This window comes from Rhodamnia argentea, chromosome 7, assembly GCF_020921035.1.
Source record: "Rhodamnia argentea isolate NSW1041297 chromosome 7, ASM2092103v1, whole genome shotgun sequence".
Classification (NCBI taxonomy): Eukaryota; Viridiplantae; Streptophyta; class Magnoliopsida; order Myrtales; family Myrtaceae; genus Rhodamnia; species Rhodamnia argentea.
In genome coordinates, this window is record NC_063156.1 from 7482431 (window position 1) to 7505354 (window position 22924).

Here is a 22924-nt window from a genome sequence, read left to right on the forward strand (position 1 = left end):
CGGTGGCAAGGAGAGGTGTCAAAATGGGTTTTTAACCCATATTTAATGAGATGGGTCATACAATTAGTCAAGTTTTAATAAATGGGTTGTTAATGGGTTAGAGCTGTAAGCCTAATTATATGTTGGTTGTAAATGGTTTTGTCTTTAAGTCTATTTACAACCCATTTTATTAGTTGAGTCAATGAAATGCCTTTAAACTCATTTACTACTTTTTAATGATTTTATTATTTATCATTTTTTAGTTTTTTGTCCTACGAAGTCGATGAGGGCCACGAATCCCTCGCTGACACGAGAGGGCCATAGGGAAAGGGCCGTGCCCCTCATCGGCCTTGGCCTCTGATCAGCGAGGGTCGGCCGACAACCCTCATCGATAGACACGGCCGGTTCGGTGGAACCGGCGGTTCCGGTTCCACGAAAAGGTGGAACCGGAACCGACCGTGTATAATTCCGGTTCCGGTTCCGCTTCGGAACCGCCGGTTCATTCCGATTCCTTTTTAATAATAATTTTTAAAATAATAAATAATAAAATAAATAAAATAAATTATAAATTATAAAATACAATTAAATTGTACATTATAATAAAATATGGGCAAAAAAGAAAAAAAGAAGGAATGGGCTTGAACTTAATGAATTATCATTAAGCGCCTACATATCTTCTTAGGGATAGAAGAATCAAAGCCCATGTAGTTCTTTTACCTTTGAGAACCCCAACTTACCTCATCGTCAATCGTCGCTACCCGTTGTGGTACACGTGGCGGTGGTATCTCCAACATCATCGCTAAAAAATTCTTGTTCACGATCTAACTCTTGGTGTCGATATTTCGCCCTCGTCCAATCGTCGACACAAGCTTGAGCTTCCACAGAGTCCGGGCTTAATCTTGAACGGCGAGCGTCCAAAATTAATCTTCCACCACTAAATGCTTGTTCAACTGCAACCGTTGAAGAAGTGGTTGCTAATATTTGACGAGCGATGAGAGCGAGAACTGGATACTCGATTTGGTGACTCTTCCACCACTTCAAGATTTCGAAATCTGTACTATGTTCTGCATCATGAAACTCAAATTGAGTGGTTAAATATTTTTCTAATTCAGAAATACTACCTATTGCCCCTTTTTATTTTTTTTGCCTACTCTTAAGCATATTATACCCTCTACTAAGTGAACTACCACCTTCGCTACGTGAGGCAGTAGATTGTAAAGATCCGGAATCACTTAAACCATATCTACTACAAAATTCTCCATATAATGCTACTATAGATTCTTTAACATGTCATAATATATTTGAAATATCTATTGAATCTTCCAAATGTAAACAATCATGATAATACACATTCAAATAATCTTGTAAACCTTCTAATTTAATACGTGGATCAAAAACAATACCAACTAAATAGACAAGAGGAATTTGCAAATAATAATGCAACCATTTTTCTCGCATTATTAAAATAGTTCGACCTAATTCGGTATCATTTTCATATTCACTAAAAACACTACCAATATTAACACACTCTATTAAAAATAAATGCGTTGTAGGATAATAAATACCAGATAAAGTCTTAGTAGCATCATTAAAAATTTTCAAAATATCAAAAATTTTCTTGCAAACGTCCCAATGTTGAGGAAGTAAAGTAATTTCGAGAATATTTTGTGAAATAAACATACATAATAAATCTTTATATTCAAAAGTTTGCCGAAGCAACTCGTACGTAGAATTCCAACTAATCGAAATATCTTTTGGAAATCTTATTGGCCTTCTCCCATTTTGTTTACAAAATTTTCCCCATGATTTCATACATTGGGGACGACTCCATAAAAATTTAATTGCACTTTTTATTGGGGCGAGAGAAGTGTCAAGAGTTCGTAAACCATCTTGTACACATAAATTTAAAATATGACAATCACATCTAATGTGAAAAAATTGTCCGCCAAAAGTGGGTTTGCAAATATTTTCTAATTCGGGAATAGAAGCGGTATTTGCGGCGGCATTATTAAAACCAATTGAAAATACTTTATTTATTAAATTATATTCTTCTAAAACTTGCCTAATTATTCTATAAATATTATGAGCCGAATGGCTTTCATCAAAAACTCGGAATGCAATAAGTCTTTTTTGAATCATCCAATTATCATCTATCCAATGACACGTGACACCCATATAAGAATGAATTTGCCAAGGATCACTCCAAATATCGCTACCTATATGCACACGTCCATTGAATTCCGTAAAAAATTTTGCTAAAGATTTTTTTCCTTTTTTATAAAGATGAAAAACTTCGCGTTTAAGAGTATTTTTTGGAATAGTTGGCGCTTGCGAAACCAACGCAGTATTTATCAAATATTTCATATTAAAATTTTCACCAGTATTAAACGGAGCATGATCAAGGGCAACATATTCACCTAATGTTTGTTTATAAAGTGCTTCAGTGAAACGAAATAAAGGATGAGGCTTAGAAGTGGCGTACCCGGAAATTTGTTGTTGCGTATTGTCGATCCCCGCTTGCGTTGGATGTTTTTTCGTCAAATGCCGACGGAATGTTCCGTAGCCGTCTCCTTTCGTAAATTTATATGTTTGCGAACAATATTTACATTTTACATTATACTTACCTTCGACTTCATCACGTACCTTGTCGAAGTGTAGCCACAAGTCCGATGTATTATCTCGGCTCTTCCGTTCCGGCTCATTTGCCGTTGACGTTTCTTTGACACCGGTGGGAGGATGAAGACTTTCTTGTGTTGGGATGTGCTCGACGTTCGGAATCGGGACATAGTTGATATTATCGTCGTCGTCTTCCCAACTTGCATACTCACGAGGATCATATTCGGGAATGGGATACTCGGAATCTCCCATAGTCATCTTGCCCTTGTCGGCATTTCTGCTTCCACTTGCCATTTTTGAGAGAATTGATCGGAAATCCAATTGAGAGAATTGAGTCGGGATTGAGAGAATTGGGAGAATTTGAGCGATTTGAGAGGATTTCGGAGAGAATTCGAGAGATTGTTCGGAGAATTTGTGACAAAAATGAAAGGGGAAGCATATGTATTTATAGGCAAGAATTATTTTTAATTATTTTATTTTTTTATTATAAAGCAACGGCCCAAAGAAGAGGGGGGAGGGGGTAGCGGCGGGCCCGGGGCGGAGAGCCGTTGGGCTCTCTCGCCCCGGCCCCCTTTTTTTTTTTTTTTTTCGCGGTTCCGAACCGGCCCGGAACCGCCGGTTCCCACGATTCCGGAACCGTGGGCCTGGTCAACGGGCCGATTCCGGGCCTAGGGGCCCAAATGGCCCCCTCTACTCATCGGACTTAATAGAAGAAAATAAAAAGAAAAGGAAAATAAAAAATAAAAAGATAAGAAGAAAAATTCATATTTTTTTCAAATAAAATTTTAAAAATTGTCCATGGTGTTTTAGCAACATATCTTTTTTTAAAAAAAAAAATTATAAGAAATAAGTTTTCCAAAATTTTGATTAAATATGGAAGTGTTTTAGCAATATGGGTTGGCTCTGGCATGTGTTGAGTCACGTATGGGTCGATGAATTTGCACTGTAATAAATAGGTCATAAATGGATTTTATGGGTTAGACCATTTATGACCCGATCGAAACCGAACTTGACACACTCATTTGACATATCTTGTGGCAAGTCTAGAAGTTTACTTTTCATCTTTAGAGAATTCTAAAGACTGCGGGGATCTTCCAAGTCGATTTCTAGATCTGCTGGCCAAAATCGACTTTTGGCCTTGAGTGCCAACATAATCTGCCTTCAAATAAATGGAACTGTGCTATTCATACTCGAGCAAGAGGATGCAAATAAGGGCTTGGAAAACTTAAATATATACAAGAGGAGGGAAATAAGGGCCTAAAAAAGTTTGAACTAGAGGGCTCGTGTTTTCGTATCCTGTGAGATTTTCTGAGATCATCGTCGACCATTCTAAAAACTCAAGTGAATGGGCAAATGAAGATTATATGAATGTAAAGAGCTTTATAGGACCCATTATGAAGTGAGATGGGAATATATTTTAACGCCTCTTTTCACGTGCAAGCCAGATTAAGAGCTGCATATAGAATTTGATTGATGGAAAAATGGACGAATATAGGCGAAAGAAGTTAACACTGGCTTCGATGCAAAATTTTTGGTAGAGTAGGTCAAGGTGTTCGTGACCAAGTCTTGATGCAAACTCTTCTTTTATACTCTCCGAAACTTGTTGCTACCATCATCCATAATTCTCAAAATCCTCCACTTTAGTTGGAGATGCCTAGGGTCAACCCTTGACTCCGTAACTTCTTGTTTCCTGGAATTTGTTCGGACCTCAAACCTTCGACCAGAAGAAAACAAAGCTGGTATACGTGGGTGGCAACGAAAACAATGGATACGAACGCCCCACATTATTTTAATTTTAATTTTTTTTTTTTTGGAGATCTAATTTGACTGACAAGAAAAAAGACAAGTTGCAAGGAATAATCCAGTCTGTAGAGTATCTACAGAGAAAGCCGTTGGGGGGCAATTAGATGAAAGGAAATGTCGTGCTGCGGTGACGGCTCTTCAACCTCGGACTTTCCTCGACCCCGAAAAAAAAAAAAAAAAAACCTCGGACATTCAAGTCGTGGGTGATTGGCAGCAGTTAAGGCTCCGACCGAACATCACGTGGCGGGTGCTGGTCACTTATGTCCGCCTTTTACCGGTAAAAAGTAGAAGAATTAAAATGGAGTGTTACGGATACTAAGACGACCTTAAAGAAATTTATTTTATCAAATGATTTCCGGATATCTGATGTCAATTACATCTTGCTAGCTAAAGATATCAACTTAATACACATGGAAGCCAAAAGGGTCTTTGCTCACATGCTTGGACATTTGAGCCGATCTGTGTCAAAATTACATGGTGTGTAGATTTTATCACTAACTTTTTCGGTACTCCTACCGAATTCATTTTGAATTATCCAATGCAGGAGATGATGGTCTTTGATGATATCTAGATGGCGAGCTAGCTGGTCTCGCTTTGGGGGTGAAATTTTCTCCATAGTCCTACACCAATCATAATAAAGACATAGTCTTGAATACATAAGAGAGAGCATGGACCACCGACCTTAGCTTAATGTAGTAAACTAATTGGACTGTGTAACTTCTCAATTGGCCAGCTCTAAATAATAGCGTGGATCCATGCAAAATGTACCAGTGGATTGGCCAATCAAACGCGGCCATGGTGATGTACGAAATTTCGTGGGATAAGTACATCGTGAGTGCCATAACTTGTGTACGGTGTTCACTTAAGTGCCATAACTTTTTTTTCGCTCACTTGAATGCCACATCGGAGCAAAATCGTTTAGTTGAATGCTCATTCGGCCTAAAATCGTTCACTAGAGTACCACTTCCGGCAAATCATCATACATGGATTTTTTTATTATTTTATTTATTTATTAATGGCATGTGGATTTTTTAAAAATAAATAAATATTTTCTGGCATTTTTTTCTTTTTTTTTTAAATTTATTTTGATATTTTTGTTTTTTTATTTTGTGGTATTTTTCCCCAAATCGCCCAAATTGAATTTCCCCAACCTCAAGGCCAAAAAAAAAAAAAAAAAAAGAAGAGAACTCTCCCAACCCAAAAGCCGACTTCTCGCTCTTCCCCCACCCCCCAATCCCCCGGCTGCCTCCATCTCCACGGGGGTCCTTCGCGGCCCCCAAAGCCGCGACGAATTCGCCCTTGGGAACGAAATCCCCGAGCTTGCGCTTGTCGGAGAGGTCGCTGCCCGAGTCGGACCAAAACTCACCCCGAGTTCTTCCGCCGATACCGAGTCTCGGAGCCGGGATTGATCCAACTAGGGTTGTTGGAGTGCATGAAGTTGCCCGCCTCGTTGGCGGCGCCCCTAGGGTACCTGGCGGAGCCGCAGATCGAGAAGTAATCGGGCTGGATCAGGTCCCTCGACTCATCCTCGATCTTGTTGAGGTTCCTGGGGTTGTCGATAGAGTCAAAATCGGAACCAGGGAGCAATTCCCAATAATGGAGCTCACCTTCCATGGACAAGATAAATTCGACGAAGGCAACAATTGTCGTTGAGGACGCGACGGCCATCGCCAGGTCTAGGCGAGGGCCCCCTCGCCCCTGGTTGGCGGGGTCGCGAGGGCCCTCGCCCGCGGCCGCCGAGGTCATAATGGCCGTTGCCCAGGGTCGTCGCGGCCTCGCCGACCCATGGCGAGCCGACCCTAGCCCTTAGGTCGTTTGGTGGTGGCCGGCGCCGGTGACCCTCCAACCTTTATTTTGCAAACACATAAGAGAGAGAGAGAGAGAGAGAGAGAGAGAGAGAGAGAGAGAGAGAGAGAGAGCTCGCGCACCGGCGCTGTAAAAACCAAGAAAGAACCAAAAAAAGAAAGAAAATTTGCAAAATAAAAAAAAATTATGAAAATTCCACGTGTACATTAAAATATTCAAAAAATTGTTTCGCCAGTATCACGTTAGCTTTTCCGGCGTCCGCATCAGCTTTTTCAGCGTACACGTAAGCGATGGTACTTAAGTAGTCGATTTTTGAAAGTTATGACACTTAAGTGAGTGAAAAAAAGTGATGACACTCAAGTGAACATTGTACACAAGTTATGACATTCACGATGTACTTATCCCTAGTTTCATGATCTGTGACCTTTTTCCTCCCGTAAAAAACAAGCAACCGATCATAATACTAAATAGAATAAGGGATTACATCGGATATTGACTTTACATGGTTCGATCAGCATGACACCTATTTCACGGGAAAGAACATTAGATGATCCAACTACGGACTAAGTAATACAATAGAGATTATAACCACACTCAAGTGGCTCAAATACTTTCATTTTTTCACAACTCGAATTATACCCAGTGTTTAGCCCTCGCAATTATTCACGGAATTATAACTCAATCTCCCAAAATAAAATGAACAAACCTAATCGAAAAGATTCCGTTACATCTCCAAAACACTCTCGATCTGACGCCCCGGATGTAATTCGCAGGCCCGCCGCACAGTTAGCTATTTACGACCAGCAAGATCCATCTATATCTAAATCACATCGTCCGCGTTCAGATTAAAAGCAAACGCAAAATCATCGAACAAGAAGAAGTTCAATGAAATAGAAGAAGCGAGACCCCTTCTTCGTCAAATGTAAATGGTATTTTTGATTAGGTACGAGAACTAAGACAGCTGGAGGATCGATCTTTAATCTAGTACAAGTGGCTGATTAATTGAATCAGATCATCCGTGACACGACACGAGATCCCTCGATTCCCACAAACCATGTGTCGTGGAACTTGAGACATTCACTGTTTGGCTTTTGAAAAATCCTGCATCTAGGGCTATCCTTGACAAGTCGAGATTTACGAGGGTTAAACGAAAAAAAAGGAAAAATACTAAAGGGTTCGAAAACGTCCATCTCTTTTTTCATGTGGTGGGTTTCTTGGAATGCATGTTTTATCGGGGTACATCGCGATATTTCGACACGTACTATTCTTACCCTTTTCAATTCGCTCTGTTGGTTGCTGGAAGCATATTTACTGACGACGTCAACCCGTCCGAAAGACTGAACAGATCGAAAAAAGGATTAGGCAGAGAGGTCGATGCCGTCCCCGCCGCTCGGCGAAATGTTGCACGAAAATGTCTACGCCTCGCCCTCGCGAACTAGGTTTCTGAATGTCGCCCCCACCTTGCCATGGAAGCATAGCTTTAGCCATATTTCCTGAGGAAGCATTGGAGAAGCACTTTGGTCAAAGGACGTCCTTTTGCTTCCTTCCATGAGAACAGAACTCGATGTGGGATCGAAGCCCAATTTACTGGGAGAAGCTTGGTAGGTTGAAGGACAACTGGACGAGGCAAGTTGCACTGTAATGCAGAGTTTTTAGGACACATTCCGAGGAAACTTAGCTTCTTGCATTTGCTTATAAAAACCCTAAAGCTCATCTCTCTCGAGCAAGCAACCATCTTCGCTCTCCCTCTACAAAATGCCTAGCCAAGTGATGTCTGAGAAGCTTCTTCAAGGGCTTCATTTATCGGAAAGAGAAAGCCACAGTAATGCCGGCCATTACCTCCGGAGGTAGATTGTTCTGCCTTTTTAACTATTAGCCCTAGGTCGTTGCCTTTTGTGTTTGACATTCGTCTTCGCTATGTGGGATCAACTTCCTTATTCCCATTTTGTGTGCACAGGTTGGAGGGAAAAGTGGCGATCGTCACGGGTGGCGCCAGAGGGATAGGAGAGGCCGCCGTACGGCTTTTCGCTAGGCACGGCGCCAAGGTCGTCATTGCGGACGTCGAAGACATCCTCGGAGAAGCTGTGGCGGGCTCTCTGGCCCCTAACTATTGTGTCACCTACGTCCACTGCGACGTGAGCTCAGAACCCGATGTCGAGAGCATGATAAGCTCGACGGTCTCCCGCCACGGCCACCTCGACATCCTCTTCAACAATGCCGGGGTCCTGGGGAGCCAGTCGGGCAGGAGCAAGAGCATACTGAACTTCGACGCTGAGGAGTTTGACCGCGTGATGCGCGTGAACGTCCGGGGGACGGCGCTGGGGATGAAGCACGCGGCCAGGGCCATGATTCCCCAGGGGAGCGGGTGCATCATCTCGACGGCCAGCGTGGCCGGTGTCCTCGGGGGCCTGGGCCCGCATGCGTACACTGCATCGAAGCATGCCATCGTGGGGCTGACGAAGAACGCGGCGTGCGAGCTGGGCCGGCATGGGATCAGGGTCAACTGCATCTCCCCATTCGGGGTGGCGACGTCGATGCTCGTCAATGCGTGGAGCGGCGGCGACGGCGGAATGAGTTATGGGGTACCGTGCGAGCAAGAAGTTGAGAAGATGGAGGAGTTCGTGAGGAGCCTTGCCAATCTGAAGGGACCAACGCTTAGGGCTAATGACATTGCGGAAGCCGCTTTGTATCTTGCTAGTGACGAGTCCAAGTACGTCAGCGGCCACAACTTGGTTGTTGATGGGGGCGTCACCGCTTCAAGAAATTGTGTTGGTTTGTAGAATTTTATTTTATAAATTTTTTTGCCTCTTTTTTTTTCTTTTCTTGTTTTGTTAATTTGCCTTTTGTAATGGTAACTTCAATTGTAAATTCGCTAACGGTATTAAGATATCGAATAACTGTTCGATAAATCGACGACCGACGTGTTTATTACATGATATTATGCATTCAAATAAATATCTTTCATCTTCAGTACAATTTCAAATGAATGTTTTTATTGGTCTATGATGTTTTGTCATAATAGCACAATTATATCCAATCTCCTGGCATGAGATATTAGCCACAAATCTTTATTTTCCGTGCCAACGTAGAAAGCAGATGCAGGCGACGGTCAACGCTTTGCTTGCCTGCTGAAAAGTCAAAGAGCTAGGCTTCACATTATCGAAGTCCTCCATACAACTAGGACGGAGTTTTTTTTTGGGGTTAGATATAAGTTAAATATTTAACAAAATTAATTAAAATATTGATACAAAGTACAAAAAATCTCCTACCCCTCCTGCGAATCTCATTAATTACGGAACAGAACACCAGCTGTTGTCTAGTTGGTTCACACTTCATACGAGTCCCTCCCGTAAATATTAATTATCTTCTTGTGGGGTTTTGCGTAAATGCGAGCTGGAGCCAGAGTCCTGGAGCTCTAACTTCTAAGTACGTAGTTTATCGTCAGCATTGCTCCTGGGCTCGGTTAGATGCTGTGGACAGACAAAAGTTGGAAATTATCAACCCGTTCCGTGACCATTCCTTCACGAGAATGTCTAATGACAAGGGAGGGATCCTCGGGGAATCAAACATAGTCTCTGCAATAGTTTCGAGTCGGGTGATGTTGGCAACTAACATTTGAATGAAGCGCGGAACGAAGGCACGCCGGCAAGTGGAAGCTTGAAGGGAAAATCTGCAATGTCGTTTGGTAACGAAGCTAAATTGCAGTGCTTACGTTTCAAGATTAGCAACAAACTTCACAGATCAACAAGTGAGTCAGGAGATTTGTGAAAGAGCAGAGTGCAGGTATTGGTGTGATATGCAAAAGGGTAGCCTCTGATCTCCGTAAAAATTAATTTTTATCGACTAATTAGAGTCGAGCAGTAAATGCTCAGATGAACCGAAAAGACTGGCTGAAGCAGGGGAAATCGGGACAGATAAATCAGGACAAATTGATCACAGAACTGTCCAGTGAAGTTCCCGCTTCAAATATTATCGCAGTTTAAGGAGGCCGGTTCAAAGTTCAAATGGGGTAACATAGCCATTTAAGCATCATCTCTTGACATCCATACGCCGCGTTAGCAAGATAATGGATACAAAAAACTGCTCTCGAAAATGGAAGGATGCGAAAGATATGGATTAGAAGGGAAATTTGTCGAGAGCAGACTTTAAGCAGTACCGGGTTCTTCACTCCGCGCCTGTATGCGTATCATTTTCTACATGCCTTCCCTTTCCATTGATGAAGTTGAAGGCGGCTTCATTAGCTTGCTTTCTTCCAGTAGCTCGGCAAGCTGCATTTCCAAATTGGACGTGTCATTTGAATATCTACCTGGACTCTGCAAGTTTCCAATGCCTAGCAAGCCTCCATAGCTATTCTGGTTTGGAGAACATGAGCTAGATTCCTTCTGAGCAGCTACATCTTCACAAGGTAAATGAGAAACTGTGGCTTGTACGCAATCTCGAGTTTGTTTCCTGCAGAACTTGTCTTCAACGATATCGTAGAAATCTGCAGTCCTCACTTCCTGAGCAAGAGAGCACCAGCAACAGAAGAGCCATCTCACACAATCCGCAATTGCCGGTTTCCCACAGCAAGTATGATCTGCCGGCAAATTGAACCTCTTCCTCATCTGAATCCTCCAGAAACCGCCATAGAGCAGACCAAAAACACAGAGTACAATGCCGGTAAACCCCAAGGCCTCCCTCACTGTCTCGTCATCAATATTTATGGCGGCAAGGCCAAAGATCCAGAAAGGAGCAATGCAGAAAAGGAGGAAAGTTGCAATGTGGACATACATGTTCCCGAACCCGAGCCTTTCCATATTCCAACCGAAGATGCAGAAGCTACAAAAGAGAGAGAGATAAGCAACTGCTGAATTGTCACACAGATTGAATAACCCCCCTCTCCATTCAGGCGTGTACTCGATGATCCCGTGCTCGTTCTTGGATGCAAATGACAATCTCTTCTCTATTGACTTCCTTCTAAGTTCGCCCGGGTGAGCAGAACTGGAAGTCAAATCTCCATCTTGTGCTTCCTCATCAACTTCTGATACGTACTCTTTCCCTAAAGGGCTAAGGATGGCATACAACCCGGCAATTGCAGGAGAAGCAATTGCGACAGAGAGGCACACACCCACGCCAATTGCAGGACGCTTGGATCTTTTGTAACCCAAGTTGAGGCCACATAGAGCATACTGAGCAAAACAGTTCACATGAAGCAACACAACCACCACCATCATATGAATCCGTTCTCGGGGTTTAATGGTGCCACTCTTACAATAGACTTTCCTAAGTGCAGATACATCCTTTAGTCTCCACATACTCAAGAGAACAAGGTGGTGGAACCGCTTAGGATGCTGGTACAGGCACATGAGTGTAAACAAAGCATTGAGGATTTGATTGTTAACCTCGAACCATGCATTTCTCTGCGATTTTTTCGGCAACCAGCTGTTTAACATCCCTGTCATAACTAGAAAAAGAATAGCTCCCGATATAGCAACACAACCTATCCATAAAAGGAGGACAGCGTGGAATGGGTCATTTGCGTAGTCTTTGCACATTTTCACAAGAGATCTCCAATCCAACTTACTAGAAATGATCAAACCGAAATGCTGCTGGAGACCTTGGCTGGTTGAAGAATGGGTGGAATGCGATTCTTCATCTCTTTCGTCGGCTACTTTCCTGAATTTTGCCGATGGGGAAGCTAAATTGGTTGCTGAACCAAACTTGAGAAGGCCGAATTTGCTGGGAGTGGGAAAAGTAAAGAAGCCTCCTCTTTTAGGAATTTTATCACTCAGTAGTCCCTTTCTGGAAGTTGAAATGTTCAAGGCCCTTTGTCCATTGACCTGACAATCTTTCGGTGTCACATTTGAATGGAGTCCTTCCTGAATTCTGGCCACACCACCTTCACTTCTTGAAGCCATTTCACCCTAAAACTTGAAAACTCTCCTACTGAAAATCTGGCTGCGCACTTTATAGGCTAAGTCTCTTCTGCACTCTAGGATCGCAAGACAACATGCGAAATACACTGATGAGTGATGGCCAAAATCTGTATTAACATCACATTATCATGAAAGGTGTACTTTGGCTGTAAATTTGTCGAATGATAATCATAAGTCATCCCAAGGGCACCCTAACTAATGTACACCGATGGCGCCAATCCAGTCCGACTAGGATTCTAAAGACAAGCGTGTTCAAGAAATTCCACTTGCCCCGAGCAATTCTGTAGATACATATCTACTGGACAAGATCACTCCTCCTTTATTAGTTCAACTAACGTGCTTAGATGAGAGAAAGCATAACTTGGACAGCCGAGGTTTCACAGCAAAAACGAAGAACTAAGTATTATCTATTGGACCAACAATCATCATCTTGCTCATCCACACAAATCAGGGTAAACACTTCCTCAAAGAGATCTATGATGTTATATAGACGAAACATACTCTCCGACAGTAACCACCCCAACGGCTGCTAAATGTGTTCTAAAATTTACCTTACGAAATCATGTTAACATTTTTTATGAGAAAAATCAAGGACACTTCCAAACCAGAAAAAGCAGAAAAAAAAGGGAAACTTCGAACAGGGATATCATGAAAGACAACCCGTGAAACAAGGAACAGAAGGAATGCCTCGAGGGTTTCCTTGAAAAAACACAGCTGTAGCAGAAGAATTTGAAGTTTGCATTGCTCTGGCTTCAAACTTCAACACGAAGAAAGAAATCGTCGACCTCTCTAAAGTATTGACAAGAATTTGAGCTCTTTTCATTGCAAGAAACCGTCACCCGTGTGATGACTCAAACAACTCAACACAAAAATGCTGAAACTTCACTTTCTTCAGGAAGGAACAATCTCAACAGCAACCCCCATGCACATTCAGCGAATGACAGAGCAAACAAGAAAGATCCAAGAAAAGGAAAACCAGAAAGCTTATAGCATCAGCCGAATGAACTTACGAGTGGAGGTGCTGAATCGCGACTCCGGGTCGGGTCAACAAGAACTGGGAGATAGCTCATCCATTCAAGAACTTCAAACCCAGAAACCCACGCGACATAAAGAACGCTAACTGCCGAAACAGAGTGAAGCGAGCGTCTCTCTTTCAAAATTCAAGAAGGACGAGCCTTTCGGCTGTGTCTCTTTCTTTTTCTCCTTTTTGCGTTTTTGAATCTGTAACGCAGATTTCAACAGAGAAACGCCACTCCCCACCTCTTTTGAATTTGCTTCGTCTTCCTCCAATGCTGTGGCCCAAAACCACAAAGTGGACCCCAGTTGGATTGACCATTTAAATTTTTACCAAGGTCATTTTTTTCTCATATACTTTCAGAAATGGTGGAATTTGTTTTCATTTATAAAACGCATCGTTAAGCTTTTCATTCTTGCAGTTTAGATTGTCTAGACTTTTAGAGCTTTTAAAAAAAAAAAAAAGTTTCGGTTTCCATATAAATCAAGTCAAGCATCTAGGTGTAGAGAGATTTTGATTGGAATTCCGTTTCATTCGTTATTTACTCATATTCCTACTCAAGGGATTCTCCATAATAACGAGGCGTCATGTTACTCGGAGATGGCCTGAAGTGATTTATGGTTATTTTTCGCTTCATACTGTGTACTAATGTAGATTTTGATATTTGTTTACTTTCATACACGAAGTTCATAAGCAATATCGCTACTTTGGAAAAGCTATTCAGAAAGTCATAAGCCTATTGCATTTTTGTCAATTTGGTCCTAAATTTTTCACATTTTGTCAATTGAGTCAATGCAGTTAATTTTGGTCAGAAATCACTAAGATGGACGTCCGACGTCATATTTGGCATGGTTGGCACTGACGTGAAATTTTTTAATATTTTTTTGTTTTCTTTTTTTTTTTTCCTTAAAGCGATCAGTGATGGTTGTCGGGCCCTCGCTAGATGCTCTCGTTGACCGCAAATGAGGGTTGTGGCCCTCAGCCACGTTCGTGATGGCCTTGCCCAGAACACCACGTGATCGGCCAAAGTAAGAGAAAAAACAAAGAAAATAAATTATTAAAATGTTATTTAAAATTGTCCAAGTCAGCATCATAAAAAGTAGTCCCCGAACTTTCTTAAATCTGTCCATTCTTCAAGCGAGATTAGCATAGCATCTCACTCTTCAGATCAATTTTTTTTAAGGGTTAATATCATGAAAAATTTTAAAGCGATACACACGTGACAAATTTTTCCTAAACTAATTTTTTGACCATAAAAAACTCCAAGCTGGTACACCCGTAATAAATTCAATACAAATTGATTTTTAACCACCAAAACTTTCAAACTGGTAGTTTCCCTTAAATTGGATTAACAATATGAAAAATGCCAAATTATTACACATGTGACAAATGGATGATAAAAACCCCAGGCTAGGACACCCGTCAATTGCCATGTGTTATTCAACTCAGCAATTTGATGGTAAATATTTAACGGAAACTAATATAGGTTAAATTTATTATAGGTGTACCAATTTGAGATTTTTAGAGATCAAAAGATAGTTTGTGGTAAATTTATCCCATGTATATGAGTTTGAGATTTTTCGTGGTATTAATGTTTTTTTAGTGACCTATGAAATGTGATGCTATATCTTCTGTAATTTGTCATAATCTTCGTCTTACTTAACCTCATTGTAAACCTCGCCAGGACGGCCTTTTTTTCAAAACCATCTGCCTAATCATTGGTTGCGGCTACTTTTTTATGTTTCCTTCTGCATCGCCGATCATTGAAGTGGGACTAATCAGTATTCCCGAGTTACACCCTAATGACTCACCGGACGTTCTCTGAGACGGAGCCCGGTTGTTGCAGAAGAAGCTGCGGCCATTCATGCGCGGTGGTCACGATGGGGAAGAGGGGCACATGAAGAACCAACTCACCACCCCCCAAGGAGACATCCTTAACTCTGCTTGCGATTGGCGAGAACGCCGCCGGTCCAAGCGACTAATGTGCTTGGCGCGGCATCACCGGCGTTCCTCCATGGCTCTTGTTGCGTGAGTTAGTAATGCACGTGCCCTGCTTCTCCATCGGGCTCGCCGCACACCTCTTGCCGCACCACGTATCGCTCCAAGCGCGGAGAGAGAGGGAAAGAGAGAGTGAGAGGGAGGGAGGGGGTAAGTCATGCAGCAAAGTTTGCTAGGGTTTTTATAAGAGAAAGAAGAGAGTTGAAGGAGTGATTAGGACAGAGAGAGAGGTTTAATGGAAGCTTAGTTGGCGCATAGTTTCAGCTGGGGACCGCCCAAAGGATGTGTCCCCAGGCAGGACAGCTCCTCACAAACTTGCCGAGGACCATTCTCGCCTCATTCTTTTATACAGTTCGGACCTAAGCTACGAACAAAATCCTGTCTGTTTTCCCAATGCAACAAGACATGGACACAAATATGGCTGTCCAAAGTTAGGGTTAGGTTAAACCAAAAAAAAAGGTTAGGGTTAGTAACACACTTCATGAACTCCATCAACCTCATAGCAATATAACATTTGCGAAGCCCGGGTTTTTATAACGAGACACAAGAGGGACGGTGGGTTCGTTCTTGGATTCCACGAGAAAACACCCTACTCACATGTGTCTAAAATGCGTGATTCAGTTTTGTCTATTCCTTCACATACGTCAAATTTCTACGATTGTGGAAAACTCTCCCCTCCGACGCCCCCGGTCCCTCGCCTTTTCTACCGTCGCCACTGTTATACGCCTCGACCGCCCTCCTCGAGGATTGCCGACTATACCAAACAATTTTTTGGGATTAAGACAATCACATATTGAAAGATCAGCGGGTTGCTTGTACCGATCCCACTATTAAATATATAGTTCACTAAAACATAATTTTTTAAACTGAATCTGCGTACCTCGCCAATCCACCTTTATCGTCACCTCTCATTCCTGAAGTTTCCATAGCCCATCATTCGCCACGACCCACTTGCACGGCGAACAATGCCACCACTTTCTTTTCACCTGTAAATAATTGCCAAGCCAGGACAAGAAGATTCAATCAAATACTCGAACACTCATCCTAACTTAAATTCCAAACCCTAGAACATAAGAACAATCCGAAAGATAATGATCCCGGGTACTCAACGTAAAGGAAAAGTTCAACCTTGTATAAGGCCTTGCTTGGACGACAAAGCCGAAGGTAAATGTCTTGGGACATGGAAAGTTAGAAATGGGACATGTCCAGTATCCATCGAGCTGCTATTTTCTGAACCTTTGTGTCCTTTGGCCCGTCGGTATCTAGAATTTATTTCGGAGTCTTAGATGCCACGGTTCGTTCTCACGTTCGCATAACAGAAAGTAGATACAACCGGGCGAATCTTCTTTCTTCCTTCCGTCAAGGAATTGGATTATGAGAAAAGAGGAGTGTTTTAGACGTAAACGTGAATGAAATGTCGCCTAGGCTGATGAGACATCAATCTGCTTTGAATCTTTCTCCTTTAGTTTTGCCTTGGCGCGTCCTATTCAGTAGGAAACATCGCATTCTTAGGACCCTTTACGAATAAAACATCGTATTCTTAGGACGCTTTATAACGACACCAGCCAATCCCGATGTATAGGGATTGACACTAGTTGTTAACTCGGCTATAAAGTGAGTCTACCTATGGCTACCCAACAATGACGTTCTCTGTTGCCAAAATTTTCAACCTTGCACTCGAATTGGGCGCCCATCACGTTTGTATCCCGTATTATCAAACCGACTCAGCTCAAAAACAAAGGTCGTTTCAATATCCTTGGTGAAAAGTAAAGAAGTGAATATAGTGGCGCATGCGCCGGCGCGAGCACACACTCATTTCCTCTTTAAACTCATTTCCTCTTTAAACATCCATTCCGGAACCGAAACCATACATGCTTTCCTAATTTATTTCTGTAGGGCTGGGATTGGACACCAATCAGCTTGTCTCTTGTGTCTAAAAACCATTGTGCCTGATGAATTACCTGGAATTCCACTTGATCCCCACTTGACAACGATGTAACTGAGCAAAGTATTATTATTATAATCAAATTACAGTAAACAAATCGAGAATGAACCCGGCCATTAGAAAAGCAAGATACACGAGAGATTGCCCTTTTCCATTGCACCACGCAGCATTACCTCAGAGACGTCAATTCAGAAGCTCCATTGACGCCCCATCAATCACCTCGTAGAGGAAAAACCAAAGAGGTGAACAGAAGGAGCTCAAGAACATGGCCATTGAGTGGTTGATGAGTTGATGTAGGATGGCTGTGGAAGGGGGGCAAAGAGAGAGAGGGAGGGGCAAAGCAATGGGGAAGTAGGTAAAAGTTTCCATTAGCCACACTTAATCCAATGAACGAATCTCTATAAAAAGGGAACCTTTCCCATTAATAGTGGAGGCAGATCTCAAAGCAGATTTCTCAAGCCTTAAATCTCGATTTTAGTGATTAGATTATTGGAATTTGGACACATCAGAATGTTACTCCCGTAACATCATGGCCCCCATGAAGCAAATTTAAAAAGAAACAAATCGAAGCTATCTGTAAATTCAATGATCCCTCCTTTATGAGTGAATGATTGGGATCTTTCTCTCTCTCTCGACTTAATTGTAAATTGTGAATCTGGGTCGATCGGAATTGGCAAGTTGGTGATGCTCTTTAGGGTTTTTGATGCAAAATTTTCTACCACTACCACAAAGTTTCTAGGATGGGGAAAATTATCAAAAGGTTTAGGACATTTTAGAGGCCGGGTGAGGGAGGAAAAAAGTAAAGGAAAAAAAGGAAAAAGAAAAATAAAAAAAAATATTAAAGTACCATTATAAATTTTCCACGTTAGTGCCAGCACGTAAGATAGGTAGTGTCCATATCAGTAATTTTAGACCAATAGGACTTTAATTGATAAAAGGTGAAAAGTTTCAAGACTGAATTGACAAACTTAAAAGGTTTATGATTGAATTGACAAAAGTGCAAAAATTTTAAAAGCTTTTTTGACAATTTTCCCCTCTAGAATGAGATAGGTACATTGACGTGGTAGAATTGATTAGTCACACTTGATTAGATGGAGGAAAATTGGATGCCATCCATGTCCGAAACTGTGGATTCTAATACATAGACGTGATTTAGACATGTAGTTGACACCGTTCTTCGAAAATGTCCCGAGTGGGATTTGCTTTCAAGCATCACAAAAGTAGCACTTCCCTTGTCCAAGCACGATTCTACTATTCCATTTAAAGAAAACGGATCATTTTGATTTCTGATAAGATTGGGAAAATAATTAGTAAAAAGAAAGGTCGATAAGCCACGCTAATTTAGATTTGTAATAGAGTTAGTAAACGTTATTGTTTGCTAACCAAACAAATGAGAATTCGTGACTCTATTGAATAATCGATAGATCGAAGAATATGATTACGAAAAGTACAAAGCAATGCGATTAGTTGAGCTTAGACCAAATGGTACATGTGGCGAAGACTTCTGTTGAAGTGTCTAGCTAATGGTTATGATAGACTATAAGCGATTTGATCATGTGAAATTTCCTCATTTGTCGAATTTATGTGATGTGTCCCGAATCAATCGTGCCCCGAGCTAATTGAATTTGCCATCTTTAGTTCGATCAAAAGTCGTGGTACACATATCATGCGATCATCATAATGAAGAAATCCTATAGAGAGCTGGCCAATCGATTTTCCGATGCTTTATGGGATGAGACAAGCAGCATTATTCGAGTGATTGACAGGACGATTAGCACAATTTTTTTTTTCTTTTTGGTCTAATCAGCGGGAAAAAGAGAGGAAAGGTTCCGAATTTTATCCTTTCCTCTTTGTCTTACTTCTTGGGGTTGATTAGAGGACACTGATTATATCGCGATTATGCAATGGATGACATCAACTTTCATTTAACTCCTGTGCCCTACTCTAGTTTTATTGCCGAAATTTTTTTTTTGCCTTTGTTTTCTTCCATCCCCTTAAGCTTCCGAAATCAACCCTGTTGTCCCATTTTCTAGATTACAATGGCTTCCCAAATCTCGCGACCATTATCCATCCGTCTAAACTTGACACGGGTCGAGATTAGATATTCGGACATTTTATAATCAGTAATATTTAAATCCGTCAAACGGGTATGTCGGATTGGGTTTGGATTGGTCTAAAATAATCCGATCAAGAGAAACATATTTAACCCATTTTGACTCATTTTCAAGCAATGCATTTCTTGTGACCTCATACCTAGCTTGAACCATCTCCCTAAGACACTTCTATATTTAATCAAATTTAGGAAAACTCATACCCAGACCGAGGTGAGAGTGCAAAGTGCGAAATTGTCTCGTCGCACAAACGTTGAGGAAGAAACCATAGTACAGCTGACAATGAAATAATTTGTGTAATGTGTCAATTGAGTCCTAAAACTTGTAGAAAATGCAATTGAGTCATAAAACTTACAGAAAATACAATTGAGGCTTAAAACTTATTAAATTGGTGAGATCGAATACCATCAATTTTTCTAATAAAAAATGCTAACGTGGCATTATTAGATTAATTTATCTATTCTACGTAGAATTTTATTACTTTCTTTTTAATTCTTATTTAAATCAAATTAACAAAACTAAAAAAGACTAAAATATTAAATTTAAAAAATATAAAACACAAGCAAAGAAAAAAAAGAGGAGGGCGAGACAAGGCAGGGCCGCTTATCGCCAGACGGGACAGCAGAGGTCGTCGGCCCCGAGCGAGGGTGGTCCACTCTCGTCGGCCAACGGGGCCGGTGAGGTCCGCCCAGATCTGGGCGACGCATTTCAATCGAGATCTGGAAGTGATATGGGTGGCTGTGGTGTTGAGGAAGCCCAAGAAGGAACGTCGCAAATACAAAACCTGTGTTGTGCGTTAAGGGCCAAACTTGGGTGGGACTAATTCCACGATTAATCCTATGGCCTTCGCTAACCCTGCGCTTTTTTTTTTTTTCCTCGAAGGATAGCGAGACCGAGTCTCACAGCTTCAAGACTGCTTCTTTGATGCTTCTTGGAAGCCATTGCAGCCCAATTTTCATGAATGTACCTCCATTAGTGAACAAACTCGTATTCTAGCTGCACCGGAGGCTTCTCTCATCTTGGCATTTCCAGTCACATTGGGGGCAGAGGTGGATTTGGCTTTGATGGCGGGGCGTTTCAACCTGCAACATCCCTTCTTGATCATGAAATTAAAGATAAGATTTGTTTTCAATATCACGGAAATCTATCTTGATGGAAACCGTGGATGAATTCTGTTCGGCAAAGGAGTGCAAGATAACGTCGGATTCTTGGAGCTAAAGTCCGTCAAGAAGATTTAAAAGAGAGAGGGAAGTCCAAGATTAACCAGATCTCCTTGGACTTTGTTCCCTTCTCCAATATTGCGGATATCTTCAAGCCAGTTTTGCACTTCTTTCTGATGGTGATACATAGTATATTTTTTGGGTCAAAGTGGCATTGGGCTGCTGAGTGGATATTTCACACCCTGTTCTGCCACTGAAGTTGTGGTCGCACGTCAAGTTCATGTGAGCAGATGTTATTGGTGTGTGTTATCCACGATTGCTTACCCGTAAATTACATTTCATGAAGTTTGTGTTCAAGCCATGAAAATCTTGTCGTAAGATTTGTTTGTTTAATTATTTTGCGAGATTGAGAGATTATTTCGTAAGGAATTGCAAGGCTAAATACTATGTGTTATTGGATGTAATTGGGGCATTGGAAACACCGAGGGTATTTGAGCGACTCGAGCGTGGTTTGTAATCTCTATGTATCGCTTGTTCTATAGTAGAATTTGTTACTGATCTTCCCGTCGACGTAGGTCTATACGATCGAACCGCGTACATCCGGTGTCCGATTTATTTTTTTGTTCTGTATATTTATCATTCGATCGCTTGTTCCGCATAACAATATTTAAGGCCTGTGATGTCCTAGGGCAACACCTACTCGCGTTCTTTTTTAATCTTTTATTACTTATACTTGCCGCATGCGGAAGATAGAAGAAAGAACAACAAGCCATAAAAACACAATCAGCACAGGTTGGAATTCCACGTGGACTCCAGGCTGGCAAGCACCAGCTGCCTTCGCCTAGGTCCGGCGAGGCCCTGCCTTGCCTTGCCCTCCTTCCTTTTTTTTTTCCTTCTATTTTAGCTTTTTAAATTTAATATTTTAGTTTTTTTAGTTTTTTTTTTAATTTTATTTAAATAAGAATTGGACGAGTTCATTAGAAGTCCTAAATTTTGTCGCGAAAGTGCAATTGAGTCCGAAAACTTTCAAGACATGGAATAAAGTCCTAAAACTTGTCAAATTGATGCAATCAAGTCCTTCCGCTAACACCATCAATTTGTCTAACAAAAAATATTGATGTGACATTTTAAAAATTATTTTCTCTCTCTTAGGTGGCTTTTTTATTTTATTTTTTCTTCTTTAAGCTTTTATTAGATCGGATTTTAAAACTAAAAAAAGCTAAAATATTAATTGAAAAAACAAAAATGAAAAAAGGAGAGAGAATCGGGGGCAAGTGGGCACCATTGCTGCTCATTATTAGAGGGGTACTTGATGTTTATGATGTTTCCCTAGATGTGTGCTTGCTTTTTACTTGATCTTTTACCTAGTCTTGCACACGTTTAGAAAATGTTTTGTAAAACATCTGCTTATCAAATCTTTTTTATATCACATGTTGTTTTGTGTGCTCTTATTCCTTGTGATCTTTATACACTTTAGCAGGCATTCTTCTTACAGTAGCTCAAACATCTGCTGACCTCATCTTTATAATATCTCTGCAGATGTTTGACCCGGTGTTTAAAATGAACCTATTTTATTTCACAAATGTTTCTCAAAGTTTTCAAACAACCTATTCACCCACCTCTAGGTTGTATTGTTAGCCCCAATAGAGGACTAGTTTTGTGTCGAGATCATGGAGCCCCGGGGCTGTTTTTACATCGGATTATGTCTTCTGGCGAGGTGTTGGTGTTTCGCGCCGACCGTCTTCTTTGATGAGTCCGTTGACCGATCAACCTTCGTTGACCAGTCAACGATGACGTGGTGCCACATGGCTTAAACGTCAGCACATCCGTTATAACAGTTTAAAAATACAAAACTGATCCGATGGTGGAGAGCTTGCTACATATCAAGATATGAGTTTTTCAAAATAAAAAATAATTTTTTTCAAAAATATTTTGATTTTCGAAAATTTAAAAAATATTTTGTGATCGTATGGTCTAGGTGTGGCCATGCGTCATCATTCTGATCGTCCGTTCAAATTTCAAAAATTCAAAAGAAAATCTTTTTTAGAAAATAAAAATTCATTTTTAAGAAAATAAAAGTGTCCAGATAGGACGGCCCCCGATTAGCCACGTCGCCGGACTGACCTAGATATGATTGGTGGATCGTAGAGCCGTGGACCAGCCACGTGTCTCAATTTTGATAGCGGAATTAGAAAATAGAAAAAAAAATCAGAAAATTCGAAAAAAATAAAAATAGAAACGGCGTCGTTTCGCTTAGACCGATTCGGGATTCATATGGTCCGGGCCGAGTGCCTGCGAGGCTTGGGCTGGGTCAACCAGACCCGATAAGGATACTATTTTTTAAAATTAAAAATGATTTAAAAAATCCAAAAAAATTAAAATTTCATAAAAAAAAAATCATAAAGAAAATTTAAAAAAATGAAGGAAAATTTCCAAAATTAGGAAATGGGCCATTTTGATTGTCGAATCCTGTTTTTGGCGATTTTGTCTCCCGATTCTTTTTTAAAATGATGATTTTACCCCTTAAGGGTAAATTGCCTCAATCCTAAAATGAAGATTTTGCCCTTATCGGGCAA

General features: G+C 41.1%; 2 protein-coding genes across 3 annotated transcripts; one reads left to right on the forward strand and one right to left on the reverse strand.

Moving 5' to 3' along the window:
* The first annotated feature begins 7959 nt into the window (after window positions 1-7959).
* On the forward strand, window positions 7960-8984 carry LOC115746865 (short-chain dehydrogenase reductase 2a-like). Its single transcript, XM_030682804.1, has 2 exons — window positions 7960-8051; window positions 8162-8984. Exons 1-2 carry the CDS (start codon window positions 7960-7962, stop codon window positions 8982-8984), a joined length of 915 nt encoding a protein of 304 aa, XP_030538664.1.
* A 1130-nt stretch (window positions 8985-10114) lies between these two features.
* Window positions 10115-15066, reverse strand: LOC115746863. 2 transcript variants are annotated; one of them, XM_048281602.1, is made up of 2 exons: window positions 14946-15066; window positions 10115-12175 (listed from the first exon to the last, which is right to left on the reverse strand). In XM_048281602.1, exon 2 carries the CDS (start codon window positions 12099-12101, stop codon window positions 10398-10400), a length of 1704 nt encoding a protein of 567 aa, XP_048137559.1. In that variant the 5' UTR covers window positions 12102-12175; window positions 14946-15066; the 3' UTR covers window positions 10115-10397. The 2 variants fall into 2 exon arrangements, with proteins under 2 accessions (XP_048137559.1, XP_030538660.1); XM_030682800.2 differs by lacking the exon at window positions 14946-15066 and adding an exon at window positions 13130-13496.
* Between the last annotated feature and the right edge of the window lie 7858 nt (window positions 15067-22924).

Bases quoted from the DNA above. Each gene is read 5' to 3' on its own strand.
- LOC115746865 (XM_030682804.1), top strand. From the start codon at position 7,960: ATGCCTAGCCAAGTGATGTCTGAGAAGCTTCTTCAAGGGCTTCATTTA. The intron at 8,052-8,161 runs GTAGATTGTTCT...TTGTGTGCACAG, and splicing joins GCCGGCCATTACCTCCGGAG to GTTGGAGGGAAAAGTGGCGA.
- LOC115746863 (XM_048281602.1), bottom strand. From the start codon at position 12,101: ATGGCTTCAAGAAGTGAAGGTGGTGTGGCCAGAATTCAGGAAGGACTC.